Source organism: Polypterus senegalus, chromosome 6 (genome assembly GCF_016835505.1).
Source record: "Polypterus senegalus isolate Bchr_013 chromosome 6, ASM1683550v1, whole genome shotgun sequence".
NCBI classification, from domain to species: domain Eukaryota; kingdom Metazoa; phylum Chordata; class Cladistia; order Polypteriformes; family Polypteridae; genus Polypterus; species Polypterus senegalus.
In genome coordinates this window covers 107923452-107948237 of record NC_053159.1, presented here as the reverse complement: position 1 = coordinate 107948237, position 24786 = coordinate 107923452, and the positions used below count along the sequence as shown (strand labels likewise).

The 24786-nt window shown below is 40.2% G+C and overlaps 1 protein-coding gene across 4 annotated transcripts in view; it reads right to left on the bottom strand.

The window, feature by feature from the left end:
• Nucleotides 1–23709, bottom strand: part of brip1 (BRCA1 interacting protein C-terminal helicase 1) — a 260180-nt gene extending 236471 nt beyond the window's left edge. Inside the window, exons 1-7 of one of the 4 annotated variants that reach the window (XM_039756728.1) lie at nt 23565–23709; nt 23335–23430; nt 22776–22890; nt 22391–22502; nt 21698–21859; nt 19499–19641; nt 5623–5766 (exon numbers count right to left, since the gene is read on the bottom strand). In XM_039756728.1, coding sequence (XP_039612662.1) covers nt 5623–5766; nt 19499–19641; nt 21698–21859; nt 22391–22502; nt 22776–22871 — 657 coding nt within the window. In that variant the 5' untranslated portion in view covers nt 22872–22890; nt 23335–23430; nt 23565–23709. The other 3 variants (XM_039756727.1, XM_039756726.1, XM_039756725.1) reach the window with 3 other exon arrangements.
• Nucleotides 23710–24786: the final 1077 nt, after the last annotated feature.

The window sequence follows — 24786 nt, the reverse complement described above, 5'->3', positions numbered from 1 at the left end:
CCCCTTTCTTAAAGGGGGGACCACTACCACCCCGGTCTGCCAATCCAGAGGCACTGTCCCCGATATCCATGCGATGTTGAAGAGGAGTGTCAACCAAGACAGTCCTACAACATCCAGAGCCTTGAGGAACTCCGGGCGTATCTCATCCACCCCCAGGATCCTAACATAAAGGAATTTTTTGACCACCTCGGTGACCTCAGTTCCCGAGATGGGAGAGCCCACCTCCGAGTCCCCAGGCTCTGCTTCCTCATTGGAAGGCATGTTAGTGGGATTGAGGAGGTCTTCGAAGTACTCCCCCCACTGACCCATAATGTCCTGATTCGAGGTCAACAGCACACCATCCCCACCACATACAATGTTGACACTGCACTGCTTTCCTCTCCTGAGACGTCGGATGGTGGACCAGAATCTCCTCGAAGCCGTGCAGAAGTCGTTGTCCATGGCCTCCCCACGCCCGAGTTTTTGCCTCAGCAACCACCGAAGCCGTATTCCGCTTGGCCTGCTGGTACCTATTAGCTGCCTCCAGAGTCCCACAGGACAAAAGGGTCCTGTAGGACTCCTTCTTCAGCTTGACAGTATCCCTCTCCGACGGTATCCACCAACATGTTCAGGGATTGCCGCCACGACAGGCACCAACCACCTTATGGCCATAGCTCTGGTCTGCCACCTCAACAACAGAGCCAATTCGGACTCGATGTCCCCTACCTCCCTCGGGACGTGGTCGAAGTTCTGATGTAGGTGGAAGTTGAAGCTACTTCTGACAGGGGACTCTGCCAGACATTCCCAGCAGACCCTCATAATATATTTGGACCTACCAGGCCTGACCGACATCCTCCCCCACCATCGAAGTCAACTCACCACCATGAAGTGATCAGTTGAGAGCTCAGCCCCTCTCTTCATCCAAGTGTCCAAGACATGTGGCCGCAAGTCTGATGACACGACCACAAAGTCGATCAGCGAACTGAGGCCTACGGTGTCTTAGTGCCAGGTGCACATATGAACACCCCTATGCTTAAACATACAATAACACTGTCCGTCTTGAGAGGCGCTGCTATTTCTCTAATATTATAAATAACAATGCTAGTAATCCCAGAGTCTTATTTTCTACAATTGATCGTCTGTTAAACCCAGGTAACACAAAGGAATGCCCCCAGAATACTTCCAGTGAAACCTGTAAGAACATTGCTGTATTTTTCAATCAAAAAATTAATGATATTAGAGATAACATAGTATATCTCCCCAACACTGCAGAACCTCCAAAGCCCCGGTACTCCATTATAAACAAATTAAATGCTTTCACCAGGATAGATTTACCTGAATTACATAGTATAATCTCTCAACTGAAACCCTCCACCTGCGTCCTTGACCCAATACCAACCAGGTTTTTCAAAGAAATATCAGGCGTTCTAATTGACAATATTCTGGACATAGTTAATTCATCATTAGATACGGGGGTCTTTCCAGACTGTCTTAAGACTGCTGTAGTTAAACCCCTGCTCAAGAAAAATAATCTTGACCCCTCTGCCTTTGAAAATTTTAGACCCATCTCTAACCTGCCCTTCTTAAGTAAAATTCTAGAGAAGGCAGTCATTTTGCAATTAAATGACCACCTCAATAAACATGCTATTCTTGATACATTTCAGTCAGGCTTCAGAACAAATCACAGCACAGAAACTGCACTCGTTAAAGTAGTAAATGACTTGCGGGTAAATGCAGGCAGAGGCCATTTATCTGTTCTCATCCTCTTAGATCTGAGTGCTGCATTTGACACCATTGATCACAATATTCTTAGAAATCGCCTTAGTCAATGGGTGGGCCTCTCTGGCAGTGTCTTAAATTGGTTTGAATCCTACCTGGCAGGTAGAAAATTCTTTGTGAGTTGTGGTAATCAAATCTCAAAGACACATGATATCCGATATGGTGTTCCACAAGGCTCTATCCTGGGTCCGCTGCTGTTCTCAATCTACATGCTTCCGTTAGGTCAGATTATCTCAGGTTACAACGTGAGTTACCACAGCTATGCTGATGACACACAGCTGTACTTATCAATAGCACCTGATGACTCCGACTCTTTCGATACACTAACACAATGTCTTACTGGTATTTCTGAATGGATGAATAGTAATTTTCTCAAACTAAATAAAGAGAAAACTGAAATTTTAGTAATTGGCAATAATGGATTCAATGAGGTTATCAGAAATAAACTTGATGCACTAGGATTAAGAGTTAAAACGGAAGTAAAAAATTTAGGGGTAACCGTTGACTGTAATCTGAATTTTAAATCGCATATTTATCAGACCACTAGGACAGCATTTTTTCACTTAAGAAACATAGCTAAAGTTAGACCACTCTACCATACAACGCAAGAATAACCTCAAATCATGATTTTTAACCTAACATCCTCTTCGCCTTCTTGATTACTTCTGAACACTGTCTGGATGTAGACAGTGATGAGTCCACTACTACTGCTAAATCCTTCTAATATGGGGTACTTTTAAGTTTCATGTATATCTCATGGTGTATTTAGATCTAACATTTCTACATTCGAAGTGAAGTACTTTACATTTACTTACATTAAATTTCATCTGCCACAAACCTACCCAAACGTGTATCCATCAGAATGGATGAATAGTAACTTTCTCAAGTTAAATAAAGAGAAAACTGAAATCTTAGTGATTGGCAATAATGGATACAATGAGGCTATTAGAAATAAAATGGATACATTAGGATTAAAAGTCAAGGAGGTGGTAAAAAGCTTAGGGGTAAGTGTTGACTGTAATCTGAATTTTAAAATCGCACATTCATCTGACCACTAGGAAAGCATTTTTTCATTTAAGAAACATAGCAAAAGTTAGACCTCTTATATCACTGAAAGATGCTGAGAAATTAGTTCACACTTTTGTTTTCAGTCGACTAGATTACTGTAACGCACTCCTCTCAGGACCACCCAAAAAAGACATAAATCACTTGCAACGAGTGCAGAATGCAGCTGCTAGAATCCTAACTAGGAAAAGAAAATCCGAACACATTTCTCCAGTTTTAATGTCACTACACTGGTTGCCTGTGTCATTCAGGATTGACTTTAAAATACTGCTTATGGTTTATAAAGCCTTAAATAATCTCACTCCATCTTATATATCGGAATGCCTGACACATTATATTCCAAATCGTAACCTTAGATCTTCAAATGAGTGTCTCCTTATAATTCTAAAAGCTAAACTTAAAAGAAGTGGTGAGGCGGCCTTCTGCTGTTATGCACCTAAAATCTGGAATAGCCTGTCAATAGGAATTCGCCAGGCAAATACAGTAGAGCACTTTAAAACACTGCTGAAAACACATTACTTTAACATGGCCTTTTTATAACTTCACTTTAACTTAATACTGATACTCTGTATGTTCAATTCTTCATAATAATTATTCACAGTGGCTCCAAAATCCATGCTGACTCCTACTCTCTCCTGTTTCTTTTTCCGGTTTCTTTGTGGTGGCGGCCTGCAACACCACCACCTACTCAAAGCATCATGATGCACCAACATTGATGGACTGAAAGCCAGAAGTCTACGTGACCATCATCATTAGGTCCTTCCATGAAAACCCTAAACACAAAGAGGACTGTTTGACTAATGTTAGGTAGATTGCCCAGAGGGGACTGGGCGGTCTCTTGGTCTGGAACCCCAACAGATTTAAATTTTTTTTCTCCAGCCTTTGGAGTTTTTTTTTGTTTTTTCTGTCCACCCTGGCCATCGGACCTTACTCTTATTCTATGTTAATTAATATTGACTTATGTTTATTTTTTATTGTGTCTTCTATTTTTCTATTCATTTTGTAAAGCACTTTGAGCTACATTTTTTTGTATGAATATGTGCTATATAAATAAATGTTGATTGATTGATTGATGGTGTTCATTATGAACAATCCGTGAGGAACACAGAAGTCCAATAACAAAACACCACTTGGGTTCAGATCGGGGGGACCATTCCTCCCAATCACACCCTTCCAGGTCTCACTGTCATTGCCCATGTGAGCATTGAAGTCTCCCAGCAGAACGAGGGAGTCCCCAGAAGGTGTGCCCTTTAGCACCCCCTCCAGAGACTCCAAAAAGGGTGTCTGCTGTTCAGCACATATGCACAAACAATAGTTAGGACCCATCCCCCACCTGAAGGAGGAGGGAGGCTACCCTTTCGTCTACTGGGGTAAACCCCAATGAACAGGCTACAAGTCGGGGAGCAATATGTACGTCCAAACCCACTTGGCGTCTCTCATCAGAGGCAACTCCAGAGTGGCAGAGAGTCCAGCCCCTCTCAAGGAGACTGGTTCCAGAGTCTAAGCTGTGCCTCAAGGTGAGCCCGACTACATCTAGCCGGAACCTCTCGACCTTGCACACTAGCTCAAGCTCCTTCCCCTTCAGAGAGGTGACATTCCACGTCCCAAGAGTCAGCTTCTGTAGCCGAGGATCAGACCTCCAAGGTCCCCACCTTTGGCCACCACCCAACTCACACTGCACCCAACCTCCTTGGCCCCTCCTACAGGTGGTGAGCCCATGGGAAGGGGGATCCACGTTGCCTCTTTGGGCTGTGCCCAGCCAAGCCCCATGGGTGCAGGCCTAGCCACCAGGCTCTCACCATCGAGCCCCACCTCCAGGCCTGGCTCCAGAGGGGGGCCCCGGTGACCCGCATCCGGAGGAGGGAAAACGCCTTCCAAAGTTTTAATTCTTCATGGTAGGATTTCAACATCACAAGTTTTTATTAATGGCGGTGGTTGGTACAGGTGGTTGTCCTGTTTTTCTTTACCACAAATCTGGTCAACCTAATATTATATTATAATAAAAAAATTATAAATTAAGTAAACGTTTGTAAACTTTTTTTTCAGCTGAATAACTATCTCAGCGAGCTCCTTATCTCCAGAAATAACTGCGCCCTCCAGTATTGGAAAAGCAATGCAGCCCATTTCCCAACCTTGGCCAAGGCAGCAATCAAGTACCTATCAGCACCTTGTACCAGTGTAGACAGTGAATGCCTTTTTTCAGCTGTGTCAAATATAGTAAATGAAAAGAGAAACAGGCTTGCTGTTGAAAAGGCAGAAATGCTTCTTTTCGTTAAAAAAAACTTACCATTTGTACTTTTAAAGAAGCCAACTTAAGCCCAGGGTTACTGGAGTCATTGTACCCTTTATTTTAGTTTTACTAAAAGTAATATATGTCTGATTATAGCACAAAGAATATGCATTCATTATTTTGTTAATATACCCAATGTCATGTAATGGCATGGTGTCTTAAAGTGCTTAAGTTACTCAGAATGTGTATGTTAAGCAGATTTTTGTACATGACCTGGAGTATTTTTTCTATAGAGATGAACCATATATTGCTCTTTTATATTTTCAGCATACCTAAAAAATTCATACCTGAATAAAAATATATATATATATATATATATATATATATATATATATATATATATATATATATATATATATATATAGGCAATCGGTTATTGGTATTGGCAAAGATGGACAAAAACATATCGGTTATCTGTATCGACCACAACTCCCACTGGTGCATAATAAAAAATAAATAAAAATTATATATATATATATATATATATATATATAAATAAATAAACTCACCTTTATAGCTGAATCCAGGCATATACTTGCTGTTTCACCATGCAAGCTGGGGGTTCCTCGGTCCTGTTTTAGCACACAATGTCCATTCACAGAAATATCATCAGTAAACTGTTCTCTTTTCTCTAAGCATTGACGTTTGTGAGCCTAAAAAGTTACAAAATGCATGATTTCAATTCCCCCATTAACAATACATTTTAATATCTTCAATTATTTCTTTAAATTACATCTTTTATTTATAAGAAATCTATCAACATGTTGGAGCAACTACTTAGCGTCTCCAGAGACAGCAGTGAGGACAGGAGAACAAAAAATTTGATGTGGAAACCAATTGCAAAGCATTTCCCTTATACAATATACAGGTAAAATTCCAGTACAACGAACTTCCAGGTACCTAAAAAAATATTTCGTTGTAACGAAAATTTAATTGAAATGAGATTCTGTATTTGTTACTATAGTGCAGGGGTGCTCAATGCGTCAATCGCGATCCACTGGTAGATCGCGTTAAATTCAAAAAAAAAAATTTTTAAATGTTAGTCTGTCTATCATATATCCTCCCTATGGCATTTGCCACTTGATTTATATACAGGGCAGCCAGTCTGAGATCTGTTTTCTTCTAACACACAGGTCATCCCACAAGCACGATCAAACGCACGAGCTACTGCAAAACTCTGGCTAATTAAGTGATCTATTCAGCCTTCCAATTTATATCGACTAAAGAAGGGATAAAAAAAAAAATTTGTTGGTTATGGGCTGGATGTGGAACCGGAAGAGGATTTTTTTCTCTCACAATGTCACAATCGAAGTGCATTTGTCTGATCTGTCAATCTATTATTGCTATTCCAAAGAAAGGAAAATGTGGAAAGGCACTTTCGAACTGTTCATAAAAACTACGAAACTGACTTCCTTCCGAAAAGCGATCTGAGAAAGAGAAAGGAGAGGGAACTAAAATCGCAGTTAATCGGACAGCTGTCATTTCTCACTCGGATGAATTCAAAAGCAAAGCACCAGATGATATTTGGAGAACATCCAAAACCTCGCGTCAGAGCTGGAGACGCAATTTTCAATCTTCTCTGTAGCATATGTGTGTGCGCAACTTGACAGCATACGTTACAGAGCAGATTGAAAACTGCCTGTCAGACATTGATAGACGGTTTCAAGACTCAGCTTTACTTGAGCCAATCACTACATTTAAGTGTTATCCATTTAGGGAACATGTTGAGGGTGATTCACTCGCATCAGAAATTGCAACACTGTTTCACCTAAAACTCCTCTACAGTGGAGGATGAGATTTTGACACTACAGGATTACATTCAGCTGAAGTATGGGGCTCTTGGACAGTTTTGGAACTCACAAGGGGACCCAGACCATCAGTACACCCCAGAGGAAGAGAAAGACCCGGAAGAAGAGAATGGGAACTCCTGACAGAGTGCAGTGTAAGCCCGTCGGCTTGAGAGCACAGGAGGGCTGTGCTGCAGAGGGGCAGAGACGTCACAAGCCCTCTGCTGAGTGGGCACAGGGGCAGGAGTTTCCCGCCTGCTTCCACTCCCGCAAGGGTTGAGTTGGAGGGGGTTGGCCGTGTTATAACTGCGGCCGTGTCTGGAGGTGTTGTCCAGAAAGGACATCCGAATGGCAGGGATGTCAGGGCAGCACCCCCAGACCTGTTTATTATGTTTCCACAGGGTGGAGCCGTGGAGCTAAGGACGCCGACTCCCTGTCCTGGAGAGGAATGGCCCTCATGGGGCATGCCGATGAGCCCCGCAAGACTTATCTGAGAGAGGGGCACTGTGAGGGGCGGCTGGGGCCCATGATGCATATGTTCCAGGGGAGCCACCATGGGCAGCTTAATACCTCCCCCGGGACCTTTGGTGGCAGCCTCCCTGGCCGATGTCGATTCCCCAGCCTCCTGCATGGCTCCATGGGAGATGGAGTCCTCCACAGCCTGATTGGGAGCTGGGGTGGCCGCTAAGGGGTGCTGCCTGGACTCAAGAGCCTGGCTGGACGAGTCATCAGCCCCACCCGGAGGTGCAATTGGGACCAAGTGGTCAAGCACCTGGAACACTTCCGGCTGGGTTATAAAACGGGCCACCCTCCACCAATCGACAGCCAGAATTGGGAGGAAGAGGACAAGGTTGCCTGGGAGGAGTGGTGGTGCCAAGGTAGAGGACTGTGTGTACTGTTTGAGTGCTTTTGGGACTGTGAATTACCTGTGGGTCATGGGGAAGACGTGCGCACACAGGCGAAGAAAAATAAAGTCTTTGTGTGTTGCCATGTGCCTCTGGGTGAGCCTGTGCCGGGTCGGGTGCAAAAAAAATCCAAACCTACATGGCCCTGTGTGAAAAAGTAATTGCCCCCTTGTTAAAAAATAACCTAACTGTGGTGTATCACACCGGAGTTCAATTTCCGTAGCCATCCCCAGGCCTGATTACTGCCACACCTGTTTCAATCAAGAAATCACTTAAATAGGAGCTGCCTGACACAGAGAAGTAGACCAAAAGCACCTCAAAAGCTAGACATCATGCCAAGATCCAAAGAAATTCAGGAACAAATGAGAACAGAAGTAATTGAGATCTATCAGTCTGGTAAAGGTTATAAAGCCATTTCTAAAGCTTTGGGACTCCAGCGAACCACAGTGAGAGCCATTATCCACAAATGGCAAAAACATGGAACAGTGGTGAACCTTCCCAGGAGTGGCCGGCCGACCAAAATTACCCCAAGAGCGCAGAGACGACTCATCCGAGAGGTCACAAAAGACCCCAGGACAACATCTAAAGAACTGCAGGCCTCACTTGCCTCAACTAAGGTCAGTGTTCACGACTCCACCATAAGAAAGAGACTGGGCAAAAACAGCCTGCATGGCAGATTTCCAAGATGCAAACCACTGTTAAGCAAAAAGAACATTAGGGCTCGTCTCAATTTTGCTAAGAAACATCTCAATGATTGCCAAGACTTTTGGGAAAATACCTTGTGGACTGATGAGACAAAAGTTGAACTTTTTGGAAGGCAAATGTCCCGTTACATCTGGCGTAAAAGGAACACAGCTTTTCAGAAAAAGAACATCATACCAACAGTAAAATATGGTGGTGGTAGTGTGATGGTCTGGGGTTGTTTTGCTGCTTCAGGACCTGGAAGGCTTGCTGTGATAGATGGAACCATGAATTCTACTGTCTACCAAAAAATCCTGAAGGAGAATGTCCGGCCATCTGTTCGTCAACTCAAGCTGAAGCGATCTTGGGTGCTGCAACAGAACAATGACCCAAAATACACCAGCAAATCCCCCTCTGAATGGCTGAAGAAAAACAAAATGAAGACTTTGGAGTGGCCTAGTCAAAGTCCTGACCTGAATCCAATTGAGATGCTATGGCATGACCTTAAAAAGGCAGTTCATGCTAGAAAACCCTCAAATAAAACTGAATTACAACAATTCTGCAAAGAGGAGTGGGCCAAAATTCTTCCAGAGCGCTGTAAAAGACTCATTGCAAGTTATCGCAAACGCTTGATTGCAGTTATTGCTGCTAAGGATGGCCCAACCAGTTATTAGGTTCAGGGGGCAATTACTTTTTCACACAGGGCCATGTAGGTTTGGATTTTTTTTACTCCCTAAATAATAAAAACCATCATCTAAAAACTGCATTTTGTGTTTACTTGTGTTATATTTGACTAATGGTTAAATGTGTTTGATGATCAGAAACATTTTGTATGACAAACATGCAAAAGAATAAGAAATCAGGAAGGGGGCAAATAGTTTTTCACACCACTGTGTATATATATCCATCTATTTTCTAACCCGCTGAATCCGAATACAGGGTCACGGGAGTCTGCTGGAGCCAATCCCAGCCAACACAGGGCACAAGGCAGGAACCAATCCTGGGCAGGGTGCCAACCCACCGCAGGACACACACAAACACACCCACACACCAAGCACACATTAGGGCCAATTTAGAATCGCCAATCCACCTAACCTGCATGTCTTTGGATTGTGAGAGGAAACCGGAGCGCCCGGAGGAAACCCACGCAGACACGGGGAGAACATGCAAACTCCACGCAGGGTGGACCCGTGAAGCGAACCCGGGTCTCCTAACTGCGAGGCAGAAGCGCTACCACTGCGCCGCCTGTGTGTGTATAATATATATACACATATATATATATATACACATACATACATATACATACATACATACATATATAAATAAACTGCTCAAAAAAATTTGAGGAACACCTTGAAAACACATCAGATCTCAATGGGAAAAAGAAATCCTCCTGGATATCTATACTGATATAGACTGGGTAATGTGTTAGGAACGAAAGGATGCCACATCGTTTGATGGAAATGAAAATGATCAACCTACAGAGCCCTGAATTCAAAGACGCCCCAAAAATCTGAGTGAAAAAATTATGTGGCAGGCTAGTCCATTTTGCCAAAATTTAATTGCAGCAACTCAAAACTGTACGCAGCACTTTGTATGGCCTGACAACATCGGTGCATGCTTCTAATGAGATGACAGATGGTTTGGTGGGGGATCTCCTCCCAGATCTGGACCAGGGCATCGCTGAGCTCCTGGACAGTCTGATGTGCAACCTGGTGGCATTGGATGGACCAAAACATAATGTCCCAGAGGTGTTCTATTGGATTTATGTCAGGAAAGTGTGGTGGCCAGTCAACGGTATCAATTCCTTTATCCTCCAGGAACTGCCTGCATACTCTCACCACATGAGGCCAGGAATTGTCGCGCACCAGGAGCTACTGTACCAGCATAGGGTCTGACAATGGGTCCATGGATTTCATCCTGATACCTAATGGCAGCCAAGGTGCCTTTGTCAAGCCTGTAGCGGTCTGTGTGACCCTCCATGGATATGCCTCCCCAGACAATCATTAACCCACCACCAAACTGCTCATGCTGAATGATGTTACAGGCAGCATAATGTTCTCCATGGCTTCTCCAGACCCTTTCACTTCTGTCACGTGCTCAGGGTGAACCTGCTCTCATCTGTAAAAAGCACAGGGCACCAGTGGTGCATCTGCCAATTCTGGTATTCTATGGTGAAAGCCAATCGAGCTGCATGCTGCTGGGCAGTGAGCTCAGGGCCCATTAGAGGACATGGGGCCCTTGGGTCACCCTCATGAAGTCTTTCTGGTTGTTTGGTCAGAGACATTCACACCAGTGGCCTGCTGGAGGTCATGTTGTAGGGCTCTGGCAGTGCTCATCCTGTTCCTCCTTGCCCAAAGGAGCAGATACTGGTCCTGCTGATGGGTTATGGACCTTCTATGGCCCTCTCCAGCTCTCCTAGAGTAACTGCTTGTCTCCTAGAATCTCCTCCATGCCATTGAGACTGTGCAGGGAGACACAGCAAACCTTCTGGCAATGACACGTATTGATGTGCCATCCTGGAGAAGTTGGACTACCTGTGCAACCTCTGTAGGGTCCAGGTATCGCCTCATGCTACCAGTAGTGACACTGACTGTAGCCAAATGCAAAACTAGTGAAGAAACAGTCAGAAAAGATGAGGAGGGAAAATGTCAGTGGCCTCCACCTGTTAAACCATTCCTGTTTTGGGGGTCATCTCATTGTTGCCCTCTAGTGCATCTGTTGTTAATTTCATTAACACCACAGCAGCTGAAACTGATTAACAACCCCTGCTACTTAACTGACCAGATTAATATCCCATAAGTTTCATTGACTTTATGCTATACTCTGATTAAAAAGTGTTCCTTTAATTCTTTTGAGCAGTATATATATATATATATATATATATATATATAGCATTTTTAAAGTAGGTAGATTATTTCAAACTGGTTATTTTAAAAGCAGCTCACAAGCCAAAAAAGTGTGGGCACCCCTGCTATATTGCTTTCTTTAACTTGTGTCCAGGCATTTGCAATCATTTCAGTAGCTTCTTTTGTGTGAATTTTAATCTCCTCCTGCCTACAAGTTATGCGGACAAGAATTTTTCTCAGAATTTCCTTGCGATAATACACTTTCAGGGTGCAAATGATGCCCAAATCCAATGGCTAAAGAACTGCTGTGCAATTGGGTGAGAGGAATTTAACGTGAACATTATCTAAATGTGGAAGCATGTGGTGGGCAGCACAGTTATCAATCAGGAGCCGAATCATCCTTTTCTTTTTCATATTGTGAGGTTTCTGAACTCTTCCGAGACCCAAACGGGAACGCCACGCAGATGTGCATCCAGAAACGCAGGGCAATAGCAGGCTCACAGCGCTTCAGTGAAGCGCCACAGAAGCAAATCATAAAAGATCGGGGTCATGCTATAAGTCCCTGCATTGCACCCCAAAACATGAGGATGAGTCTCAGTACTTTAGCAAAACCAGCTTTATTCAGCTTGAAATAGGAACACCACACTTATTAATTGTAGTGTGATCTGCCACTGTGCTATACACAGACACAGCAGTCAGGCAGGGTTGTGGCCAGGTCAGTGACCAAGTAATACGGTTATCTGCACTTACAATGTAAATGCTCCTAACCTTGCATCACCCATCAAGATCTTTTCAATTTACTTAGGCGGAGAGACACAGCATAGCTGTGAGCCAGCTATTGCCCCGTACAGACGTGGAGATCGCACTTCGGGACGCTCTTCAGCATGCTGTCCAGTTGTGGGAGGTCCCAAGAGAGTTTAGAAACCTCTGTTCTATGTTCTTGAATGAGAGCCGTAGTAATAGGAATGTTTCTTGAACGAGCATCACTGAACCACATTAAAAACTGCTTTTTTTTCTTCAAATGCAGCAGTTCGCATACGGTGGTAACCCAAGATTTTTCTTCTTTTTTTTTTGCTCAGTCTTTCAAGAAGGCTGACAGTGTCAATGGCAAAATTCCAAATTCACTGGCAGTGTCTTTTTTTTCTTTTTGCCACAATCGAGAGCTGCAAAAATGTAAAGTTTTTTTCTAATATGAACTGTTATTGTTTTTTCATGTCTGCCGTTTCTATAACAGGGTGACAATGAGTAAAATTCCAATGGATGTTTTTCAAATGTTGACAAGAAATAGCAAAAGGTTATCACTGAAAAATCGCAGGAAACAAAAAAGGGAAAAACAATACAAGGAAAGCTTAAAGAAAGAAAAAAAAATTACAATGTTTCTGTTTGGGGATCATTGTGCACAACTGAGCTGCAGCCACAGAGCTAACTGCTCTGTGAATGATTCATTCAGGCATTTCAAGGTCTTTTGTGCACTTTACTGTAATGAAATTATCTGCTGAATGTACTTTGTAGTAAAAAGATTTCTATAGACTCGTGTCATATGGGGAAGCTGTCAGGACCATAAAAATACTTCGTTGTAATGAAAATTTTGTTGTAAAGATATTCGTTGTAACGGAATTTTACCTGTATGCTAGTTTCTCTTTCATTCAAGTGTATCATTTACTGCATGTCACACTGTCGTTGTAATCTTTTGAATTCCTTTTCCAATTTTTAGTCTATAAGTTCTGCAAATTTGTGTGCTACAAAAAATTTAACTTTGTTTTTTTTTATTTTTAGAATCTGACAGATGAATAAAATAAGCAAATGCAAACCAAAAATTACAGCAAAAGAAAAAACAATCAAAAACCGTGACTAAAAAATAATTACAGTGGTTAAGGTTTGATATAGTGATAAGAAAATATGATCTGTTGCACATCTGTGCCAGAAAGAAGTATGCTTGTAATGCATGGAGAGCTGCAGGAAGTATGATGCAGTAATTTGAACATGTACATGCCGCTTGCTAAACACAGGTGGCAATAAACACATTGCATGGCAACAAGCATACGGCTAAACAAAGATTTTACGAAAGCCTGTTTAACTGTCTTTCCCCCTTACTCTCAAAAGCACTGCATCAGTACTTCAGAAGAAAATGTTGCCAGTACTAAACTACTATATGTGTTTAGATGTTTCATTACTTTATTTTCAAAGCCTTGCATTTATCAGCAAGTATTCCGAGTTATTCATGCATGTACTAGTTTGTACTTTCAGGATTTCATGTCTTAAACTGCTGAAGCCTTAATGCTTCTTGACATAGGAAAGCAGGGTAACAGAGTCTGGTTAGTACAAAGAGATGTACACTGATTAATTGCATGTAATTTAGAACACACTCAACATCAGGGGTTTCCAAAAATAAATTTTTCTTACTAGTTAATTCTTTTATCAATTCTAACATTTTTGCAGCCAGTTTATATGCCAGCTTGAAATTTAGTATGCTTATACAATGATCACAACAAAATATACAAAGGGATAATAGTGGCTGTAAACATTATTTGCACAGGTATCAGACCTGTGTAAAAATAATTTAAAACTTGTATTAGAATTTTTTTTTTTTTTAAATAAATTCTTTAGTGATAACTATTTTGACTTTAGATTATAGAAACACGGACTTTGGTCTCTGATGCATATAGTTCGATGGGTTTCATCATTCACATATCTCAAAACACAATATATATCTTGGTTTTGAGTTTGCAATACAATATAATTTGCTTTGTTATGGGTGTACTGTTACATTTGTGCATCACCAGTATTTGTTATTTCTAATGACTGTCACTGAAGGTGGAAATGGAAACGATTTTCATAGAGACGGCTAAGGACAAATAAAAAGCAGCATTAGGGTCAATTAAAATCAGTGCAGACACTGTTCCTGGTCCATCATCACAAAAGATAATGAGAACAATGTACCAGCTACTCAGGGAGCATGTTAGATTTAGATCATCACACTCAAAACATCTGATTAAATGAGGACAGATCACAGGGGATGAGAGATTACTCAAATGCTTCACAACTTCTCAACCTAGTTTCAACTTGTGTACTGTAAGCATGAAACATTATTTTAACGGCCATTTGTTGCACAGCCTGACAGTGCCAGTGGCTATATGAATGTTTCCCAGGTATGTTAAGCCACGGCCTCTTTCTTTTGTAGTCAACGACACCGATTTTTCTTCTCTCCTTGCAGCTACACTGTATGTATTGTACATCCAACTAAGAATTAATTGGTCATCAACTCCTGCAAACAAATGAATCCACCCTTACAATTTAACACAAAAATCATACCTGATTGATATGGTTGGGCCAAATCACAGACTGTTCTGACTGAGTCATTGGGAATATCAAATTACATATTTGATTGTCTCTGTCCCTGCCTGTATGTTGCAATGAGGAGCTGGTCATTCTTATACTCATCATAAAAAGGAAGACCAGTATTGCCAAGTGGAATATTGCAATGGCAATTTGGTTTCTTCTAGCTCAAGCTTTGTCAAGGTTGCCCTGAGCAACCATATGATCAGGGACTACTATGTAGTAGTAAACCAGACATATATGAAAAAGTTAGGTACAAATGGCAAAAAAAAAAAAAAGTTGGTGGAAAGAACTATCAATCACTCCTGAGCAAAAGTTTGCTGAAGTAGTGGCCTGAGACTTACAAAATTAATTGTACTTTGTTGATATTCCCAATGCATGGTATACTAAGGCAGTGTGAGACTAAGCCGATGACTGCAACTTTTAAAGTGTTTTTTTTTTTTTCCTTCAATGCTAAAAAACCTGGCCAACTATGGAGTAAGATCACTGGCAAAATTAACTCATAATAATTTAAGTCAAAATTACATTTCACACATGTCAATTACACTTGCGCTTCTCAAAGTTATGCTTGCTTCTGAAAATTACAAGTACAATTCTTAAGCATGAACAAACTGTCAAAAATGTGTCATTGGACACACAAGACTTTCGCTATCAAGGAAGAAACAATCAATTTTTTTTTACTATGCATGTGCCACAAAGGTACAATACTGGAGTTATTTTTGACAGCGATCATACTTCATACTTAGCCCCCTTGCTCCAAAAGGCAAAAAACAAAACTGACATAATTACATTAATTAAACAATGACAACATGTAATTAACAAATTAACAGTGGTGCATTTTAAACTTTATATAATGTCTTAGATGAATGTCCATGTGTTTTTTATACGTGTATAGGAGAGTGAGATGTTGTGGAATGTTCCCAGCCTTTGGATTTTGGCACTCTTGGTCATAGATTTTGGGTTGAGGTAGGAGGCACGGAATTATGACCCGCATTTGGAGAATATGAATAAACACTGTATACAAAACAGATGTAAAGGTTGGGGGCTTTGCAAAATATAAACTTCTGAAGCAGCTACCCCTCGTGCTCTTAAACAAGTTTTTTTTTTTTTAGCACTCACAATTTTGCCATGGTAGCACGGAGTTAGATTAATGACTGTGTGTGGAGAATTTTACACCTTTATAATGGAGGAATATCAAAACAAAAACAAATAAGCAAAATAAAATAAAAAACTGTGAAATATGACAATAAATACATAATAAAATTAAATACGTGAATCTGCGAGTTCTCCCCGCGTCTGCGGGGGTTTCCTCCCATGGTCCAAAGACATGCAAGTTAGGTGCTTTGGCAGTATAAATTGCACGTGTGTATGTTTGCACTACGATGGACTGCTGTTTATTTAGCAATACCTTTGACAATACTTTTATTTATTTGTGGATTTATCTATGCATCCATCCAATTTCTAAACCCAATTTATCCTTAGTAGTGGCAGAGTCACAGGGAAGCTGGACTTTTTTTTTTCTTTTCTTTGTGTCAACTGAATATCACATAAATCTCATTCATCAGAATACAATGTGCCTACTTTGCCAGTCAGTATCACTAATGTAACCATGTTGGCACAAGAAAAACTGAAATTTTAAAAAGGCATCCATCTTGTCACAAAGTTAGGATAGTCCAGTGCCTACAACAAAATTTGTAATCCCAGCCCACCTTACATCCCTTTGCACCTCTCAATCAGCATCTTATTTTGTAAATGTGTTGATCAACGCAAGCAACAAGCAGCCTGCTGTCCCGTCACCCGAATTAACGGAGATCGACGCTGGCAAAAAGTTCTTCGAGCTCAAGTCAAGGATCCTTATCTGTGTTTGAAGTTCCTGGAGTTATATAGGGTAAATAATACAGTACAGTAATCCCTCACTATATCGCGCTTTGACTTTCGCGGCTTCACTCTATCGCGGATTTTATATGTAAGCATACCTAAATATATAACACGGATTTTTCACTGCTTCGCGGGTTCTGCGGACAATGGGTCTTTTTACTTCCTGTACATGCTTCCTCAGTTGTTTTGCCCAGTTGATTTCATACAAGAGACGCTATTGGCGGATGGCTGAGAAGCTAACCAATCAGAGCATGCAGTTAAGCTCCTGTGTGCTGAATGCGATGTTAACCAGGAAGTCTCAACGTGTTTTGCTGTGTAAAGAGTTAACTTTTGTGCTCTTTTGTGTTTCTTAGTGCATAGTCAAGCCGTTCATTATGGCTTCAAAACAATCTGCTCTTGCTACTGCTTCAATGAGGCTATGATTCTTTTTATTTAAAAAGTAGGAAAAGAATATAAGATCTACGGCCGCAGTGTCCTTTTAACCAGGGTGCAAAATGAGTTTTAAGTGGATGTAATAAGGCAGTAGTCTGGATGGAATCTGCTTTAGGGATTTGGATTGAAGTCTGCTGGAAGAAGAACAACGGCGGTGATATACAGTTGCCTGAAGAGGCTCCTTTAGAAGAGAGTTAACGTTCTTCTTTGTTGTGCAGTAAAACTAAACTCATCGTTATTGGACAAGTCGTCGTGTCATTGATGGTGAGTAACTACAATTAATTTTCTACTTACAGTACTTAGTACATGTACGTATGTTTAGTGTCACTGTACACACATTTACTGTATACAATTTTTCTTGCATTGTACGTATTTATTGCTGGTGGCCTGTCTATTGAAATGGTTGAAACATATGTGATATCGGAGACACTCGATATCTTTAAAATAATATTTAGGTTTTACTGTATATAAACAGTGTGTTTACATACATAATTTCAATGAATCTTACCTAATATCTAAGAGAATACAAAAAGGTTTTATGCTGTATAACTGTGCAGGGAATATTTATAAACAGTGTGGCAGAATTTATAAGAGCTCAAAATACATAAAAATACAAACTTATGGTATCTGCTTCACTGATTTTCACCTATCGCGGGGGGGTGTGGAACGCAACCCCCGCGATCAAGGAGGGATTACTGTATATTGTTATTTGTTCCATGTCTACAAAGATCTGGGTAAGTACAGGTAGTCCCCAGGTTACGGACATCCGACCTACGACTTACGAACAGGTCCGCAGCTGTGACGCATGCACCTCAGTAACTGCCGCTCCATCACCTTCGGCCTGGGGACGCTGCAAGCGGTGGCTGGAGGGGGGTGATTTCCCTACTCGCGCAGTGTAGTGTAGTGTCCCTCGGGCAGCTCCTGGCGCCAAGCGGTTTCACTACCCGCCCACCACACATGGCTGCCCTGTTCATTCTCAGTGTGTGGCTGGTAATGCTGCAAGCGGTGGCTGGATGGAGGTGGGCGATTTCGCTGCTCGCGCAGTGTAGTGTCCCTCCGGCGGCAAGCGGTTTCACTAAACGCCCGCCAACCCCATTCATTCTCTTTGGGCGGCTGGCAATGGGACTATGCAGCCTCACACAAGTCTAAGATCAATTGGAGCAATGTCAAGAATCAGTTGGAATAGTGTAAAGCATGTCACCACTGGAGGCAAAGAAACATGTTCTCTGTTAGTAATGACTCATGCATCACTATCTGGCTGTCCAATACACAAATCTGGGTTTGGTAGATACCAATAGAATGCTACCTTCTAAACTGCATAGTGCCCACTGTATGTTTAGTGGAGGAGGGATAATGGTATACAGCTATAGCTTTTCAGGGTTTGGGCTATGCCTCATGGATCCAGTGAAGGGTATGGCTACTGCTATAGCATACAAATACATTTTGACCAATTGAGCACTTTGTGTCAACAGTCTGGTTAAGGCCTTTTTCTGTTCAAGTATAACTGTGCCCTGGTGTATAAAGTCAGGTCCATAAACGCATAGATGTAACAGGTCTGGTGTAGAGGAATTTGAGTGAGCTGAACAGAGCTTGGACTCCAACCTTAATGAACACCTCCGAGATGAACTGGAACACCAATTATAAGTCAATTCTTCTCTTCTAACATCAGTGCCAGACCTCATAAATGCTCTTTTGGCTGAATAGGCACAAATTCCAACAGACACACTCCAAAATCATGTGGAAATAACCCCAAGAAGAGTAGAGGCTGTTGTAGCAGCAAAGGGGAAGCGAGGGTTCAACTCCATATTAACGTCCATGGTTTTGGAATGAGATGTCTAACAAGTTTGTGATGGACCAAGGCCACCACTAATCTGACTGATTTCAGGGTTAATTGTTTAAACATTATTACAGCATCCATCCATCTATCTATTATCCAACCTGCTATATTCTAACTACAGGGTCATGGGGGTCTGCTGGAGCCAATCAAAGCCAACACAGGGCGCAAGGCAGGAAACAAACCCCGGGCAAGGCACCAGCCCACCGCAGGGCACACGCACACCCACACACAAGGGACAATTTAGAATCACCAATGCACCTAACCAGCATCATGGAGTCAATTTGTTTAATTCATTAGGATCACATTTTTACAATAAAAAAAAAAATTAAGGAGGGAAAAACAGATTTTTGTTTAAAAATGTGGAAGAGTGTTTCTTGATTATCGTGAAAGTATTGGGCTACAAGGCAGTAACGAGTTTTGGCATAAAGAGTACTTGTATGTCAAGCATTTTAACCCTTTGGCTGCAGTCCCATTTCAATAATGGTTGGTAGAATGGTTTATTAAGACAAATATTGAGATAGCCTGGAGTGAATAGGTGCTTGAGGAATTTTTTTTAATTCTACTCCAGTTGCCAAATAGCACCAGCTCAGATGTGATGGTCAGGTTTCCACAAACATTTGACCACATAGTGTAGATATGAAATCTTTTTTTTACTTTTTTGTCATGGATCACTATGTTACCTTCCCATCTCCAGCTGAAGTGCGAAGACGCTTTCCGCCCATCTGGAACACATCATCCTCGTCTGAGTTGTGAGAATTCTGCAGCTTTTGTGAAAGCCTAGAAGCTAATGTATTTCGTGCAGGGCAAGCAGAGGACAAAGTGTCTAAAACAAACAATGATAATCAATGTTAAATATGCTGCAGATGATGAAAATGCAGATTTTGCATTATTGACTGCAATCTTTCTCAGACTTATAAGATGACCAGGTCCATACTTTAACTACTGCTTTCATTTGGCACAATGCTACTACAATTATTTTACACAGTAAGCAATATACACAGGTAACATGGCTTAATCTTTGTATCACAGCTTTATCACAAAAATGTAATGCATGTTTTCTGTTTACATGGGTGGGCCACCTAACTTAAACTGTAAGCAACACATCTAAAGTTAAATGCAGAATTCTCCATCAAATTCAAAACTAGATTAAAACAATCATTTTGTTTGCAAAGAAGAGAAATGTTTGACAAAAATTATACACCTTATCTTTACTGCATGCTTAGTTTTTATCGTTGTTCATACAAACTTTTTTTGTTTCTAGAATTTTATATTACTGTAGTTTCATAGTATAATGCTTTATAGTTGATGAAGTTTTTTACATGACAGTTGATATATCACTTTTCCATAGTTAAACAAATTTCTGCATGAATGTATTATCTTTTATATATTACTGATTCTTAAAATTGATTCTTAAACACACACATACACAATTATATACAGTAACAATATACAGGATATAAAAATATGCGAAATTAACCATGTTGATTGTAGGGCCATACATAACATAAAAAATTCTGAAAACACCAGGAAAAATTCTTATTTTCCATCTATCTATTCTGGTTTGATTCCAGAGATTATGGATTATTTTTTCCATAGAAAATCTTTAAGGTAGATTTTAAATTTAATGAGGAATATACTATCTCACATAAACCCATATATGGGTTAAGGACAATTATTCTCAAACTGCTCATGGGATGCATTTTACATTAGAGTTTGTCTTTGTTATAAATATTGATGAGCTAACTCCACAGTGTTCGCTTCGTCTCAAGTGTGGCGAAATCATGGAATTGTTATGAATACTGCCGAACTCAGCAAAAGAAATTAAAGTGGAAAAGAACTAACTAAACTTGATGTGACTACATTAAAATGTCAATGGGGGCTAGGGAAATGTCTGTCAACTATACTGGATCAATTATTGTGGCCAAAAAGGTGACCTGACCTGAGCTGTGCGGCAGCAGTGCCAACCATTGCGGCACCGTAACAAACAGTAGTCAGACACACACAATTATGTATTTCATCAAAACAAAGCAGAAATGCTGAAATCATAGTTAAAAGTCAGAAAAAATATATAGGTGTTTAAAAGGCAGACGGTGGTGCATCATAATTGAAGCCGCTAGCTCGTTCTGTTTTTATGAAGTCACACTGAAGGCTCTCCAAACTGTCTGTGCTGCTACTTTGCATCATTATGTAAGCCAGAATGATTAAAATTTTTAAGGTACAAAATATTATTGGGAATATTTAGGAACAAACATTGTAGAATAACTTGGCTCAACACCAAACAAGGCATATTTTGGCATTGACATTCTCCAAAAGGAAGGCACTAAAATAGCTGACACTGCATTTAGAAAAAAATATCAGAAACAACCATTGAAAGCAGTACATATATAATTTAGGAGCATTCTGGCAGTATTTTCAATTATACGACGAAAATATCTCCCCCAAGGAAAGTACAAGGAACATTTAAAAATGTTAACACATATGCAAAAAATGACAGAGATATGTTTCTAGAAACCAGTATATAAATCAATACTAATTGGACAAAAGCACAACATATTGGGAAGACAAGAGAACTAGCTTTATGAATTTAATTTAAAAAAATAATGTAGCCCCTTATGGAAAGCATAAGAACTATCAAAAGTATAATGCCACTGTTAAGCAACCTTGCCTTTGTATTCACATCAGAAAACCTCAATATTCACAGAATGTAAGCATCTTCTGTAGTATATTATGTAAAGGACAACTTTCTAAACTAAGAAATATAACATTATGACAATGTATTTCACTTTCTGGCTTATGAAAGCCTCTCAATTAATCAAGTTGCTGCTAAAAAGCAATCTCTCTCAGATATTATTATTAAAAGTTAATCAGGTTATATGTACCCTTAATGGTGAGAGGATGTTCATTTCTTGGTGTTGTACCATTCTTGTTTACAGTCTCATGGATTTCCGGGTAAATGTTCTGATCTACTCTATGACAAGAGCATGAGCAAGAAAAACTCTTTGGCTTCTTAGATTTTTGAGAATTTTCTTCACTTGGTTTACCTACATAAAATGATCACAGATAACACAAGGGATTAATGAACATTTGAAAAACTGAAACAATTACATAATTTGTCCAAGGAGAATTAGCTACAAGTATATTTCTTTATAATAATAAATATAAGTTTTTGGGCATTTTAATGGCTAACTGTTGGATTTGTTAAATCCATCCATCCATTATCCACCGCTTAAATATTACAGTATTAATATATTTTTGTTTTTGAGAATATAGAGTTTATGAATATTAGCATTGTATAAAGACTGATTAATTACATATAAAAGCATATGAAATAATAAACCTAGAATAGAATTGTTCATTTAGGATATAAATTAACCACAGTCCCACTGTGCTGTTAGGAATATTGAAGTAAACAGACTTATAATTCTGAAATGCTCCCTTTCTAATGTGTCGCCATTAATTAGGCTGAACAACTATACTTTCAACATGGTGAGCTCAGCTCCATCACACTAATGTGACAAATGATAAATCCCATGCTCAGTCACACAAATTATGAATGTCACATACAATCTTACCATACTGGGCCTGCTGCCAGGCCAAAGCTGAACAAAGGAGGGCAAGACTTTTCCCACTACCAGTTGGACTCTCTAAGAGACAGTGCTGACGGCAGTTCAACCCTTTTACAATCTGTGCAAATGAGAAATTAGTACAATAACCATAACAATTAGCTGAATATAACTAGACATTTTAACATAAGCAAATACCACAGATAAAACATATTAAAGTCAAGTTACTGCATTATGTATAAAATATAAATTGCACTTAAAAGAAAACTGCCACAATGTATGTACCATTCAAAGGAAATGCAAGTTTCAAAAAGCATACACAAACTATTCTATGGAGCAGATCACAATTTCTACATTAAAAGACTAAAAGAAAAAAGCAAAAATGATAACTTACGGAATTCATCATTGCAAGCTGGGACGGGTACGCCTTGCAGGGGAAGACAATCTTAATTCCACCAATTGTATACTCCGAAGCAACTGAACTGGCCATGGCACACTTTCCAGACAACCTGGAATTCAGTGGCATACTGTCAAATGCTTTAATTATCCTAAACTGTATACAATTTTGCTATAAAGTACACAGACTGAAAAATGAAAAGTTACCATTCATAAATACGGGCAAACCACATGAAGAAAAATCACTTAACTTCCAAAGTTGCAACAAAATATTTCAAAAATAGCAAAATCTCCATGATAAGTATGACAACTAAATATTTAACATTAATAACGTTCACTTAATTGGCCAAACGACATCAGTAGAGAAAAATGTCAGTTTAGGAAAGGAGAATAGCCTTTAGCATGCATGTCAATATGATAAACTGTGCCCCGGACAAGGTGAACATCAAATCACAAAACAAAATGTTAGAAGAGTGGTCCAGCTGTTCACAATTAAACGAGACTGACTCCATTAATGGCCCGGTCACTCTGTTATGAATCTTATTGGTGACTCCTACCAGTTATAGTGCCTTGAACTGTATTAACCTCCTGATTAGGATTGGTTCCTGGCTTGTCCCCGATGTTACTTAGATAAGATTCGACTTCAATTGACCCTACAATCACATTAAAGATGTAAGATAATGGATGGCAGTAAGTTTACCTTCTCCTCGTAACAATCACGGCAATAGTCTAGTTAGCCTAGTCAAAAATATTTACAGCATTGGGTTAGAAGAGCCTATGCTTTTACCGTTCCATTTCAAAAACCTTTTCTTTCTTTCTTTCTTGATTGCTTTTTTTATTCACTTATATTCCTTTTTTTTTTTTGTCCCTCAACTCAGCACGTTCAGAAACACGTCTATTTTGACTTTTCACAGCAGCAACCACTACCTTGGCGCCTTCCGGTGAATGCAATACAACCAATCATGGCTATAGAACATGGTCACGTGCAAAACAGTGCTTTATTATGTGTGGAAATAAACCAATTATACAGAGGGAATGAAGCAGTTACGTCATGATCGTCTCAACACTAGGTAAAGGGATTTGTAGTTTATAGCATGACTTGCGTGTTGTAGAGAGCATTCATTCTTTTTTGAGAGTATCTCTGATTTTATTCGTACACTATTTCTCCTGAATTCCTTCCAAAATATCAGTGCAGCGTTTGGATGATACTTTTTTTTCTTATAAACAGAATGAAGGTCATTTTTATTGTGGGACCTTTTGTATCATACTTGTTAGATAATAATTCTCAGACCTGTATAACATTAATATACTCAAAACGTTCCCGAAAACCCTGTTGTGTACAAGCAGATACCATCTGCTGGAATGTCTACGGAATTTAAATGCAAATTTGAAAATGGTTGCCTCAATAATTAAAAGGTACGGAAGTAATATCAAGAACTGTGTGACGATCGCTGCCTACGGCTCCTCTCAGTGCAAGATGAAGTCTGTTTAAGAAGCACGTAGCGATTAATGACTGGGTCGATAAATATACAGAAAACGAAATGTGTAGCTACTTTAGTTACGATGGAGGTTGAGAAACTCTAGTAAATTAACCATTGATTTTAAAGTGAATTTTACAACGTTCTACTTTAATGACAAAATAAACTACGGGATTAAAGTGGAAATTACGAGATTAAAATCGAAATTTCGTCTTTAATCACTACATAAACTACGAGATTAAATTCGAAATTTCGACTTTAATCTCACTTTGCTTGACTTCTCACAACATTCATAATGACTAACACGGCACAACACACTAGTACAAGTCAAGTCAAGTTGGGGAGTATGCACTAGTTTCTGTTGCCGCACCCACTACACGTCGAAACCTCACTGGCAGACACGCGGTCCAGTCCTACCCTCCAGAAATTACCCTCTATCTGCCGCAACCAGGTGATTCGTGGGTGACCCCTTAGCCTGGTCCAGCCACTTGGGTCCAAAACAATGAGGATCTTATGAGCCGGATCATCCTG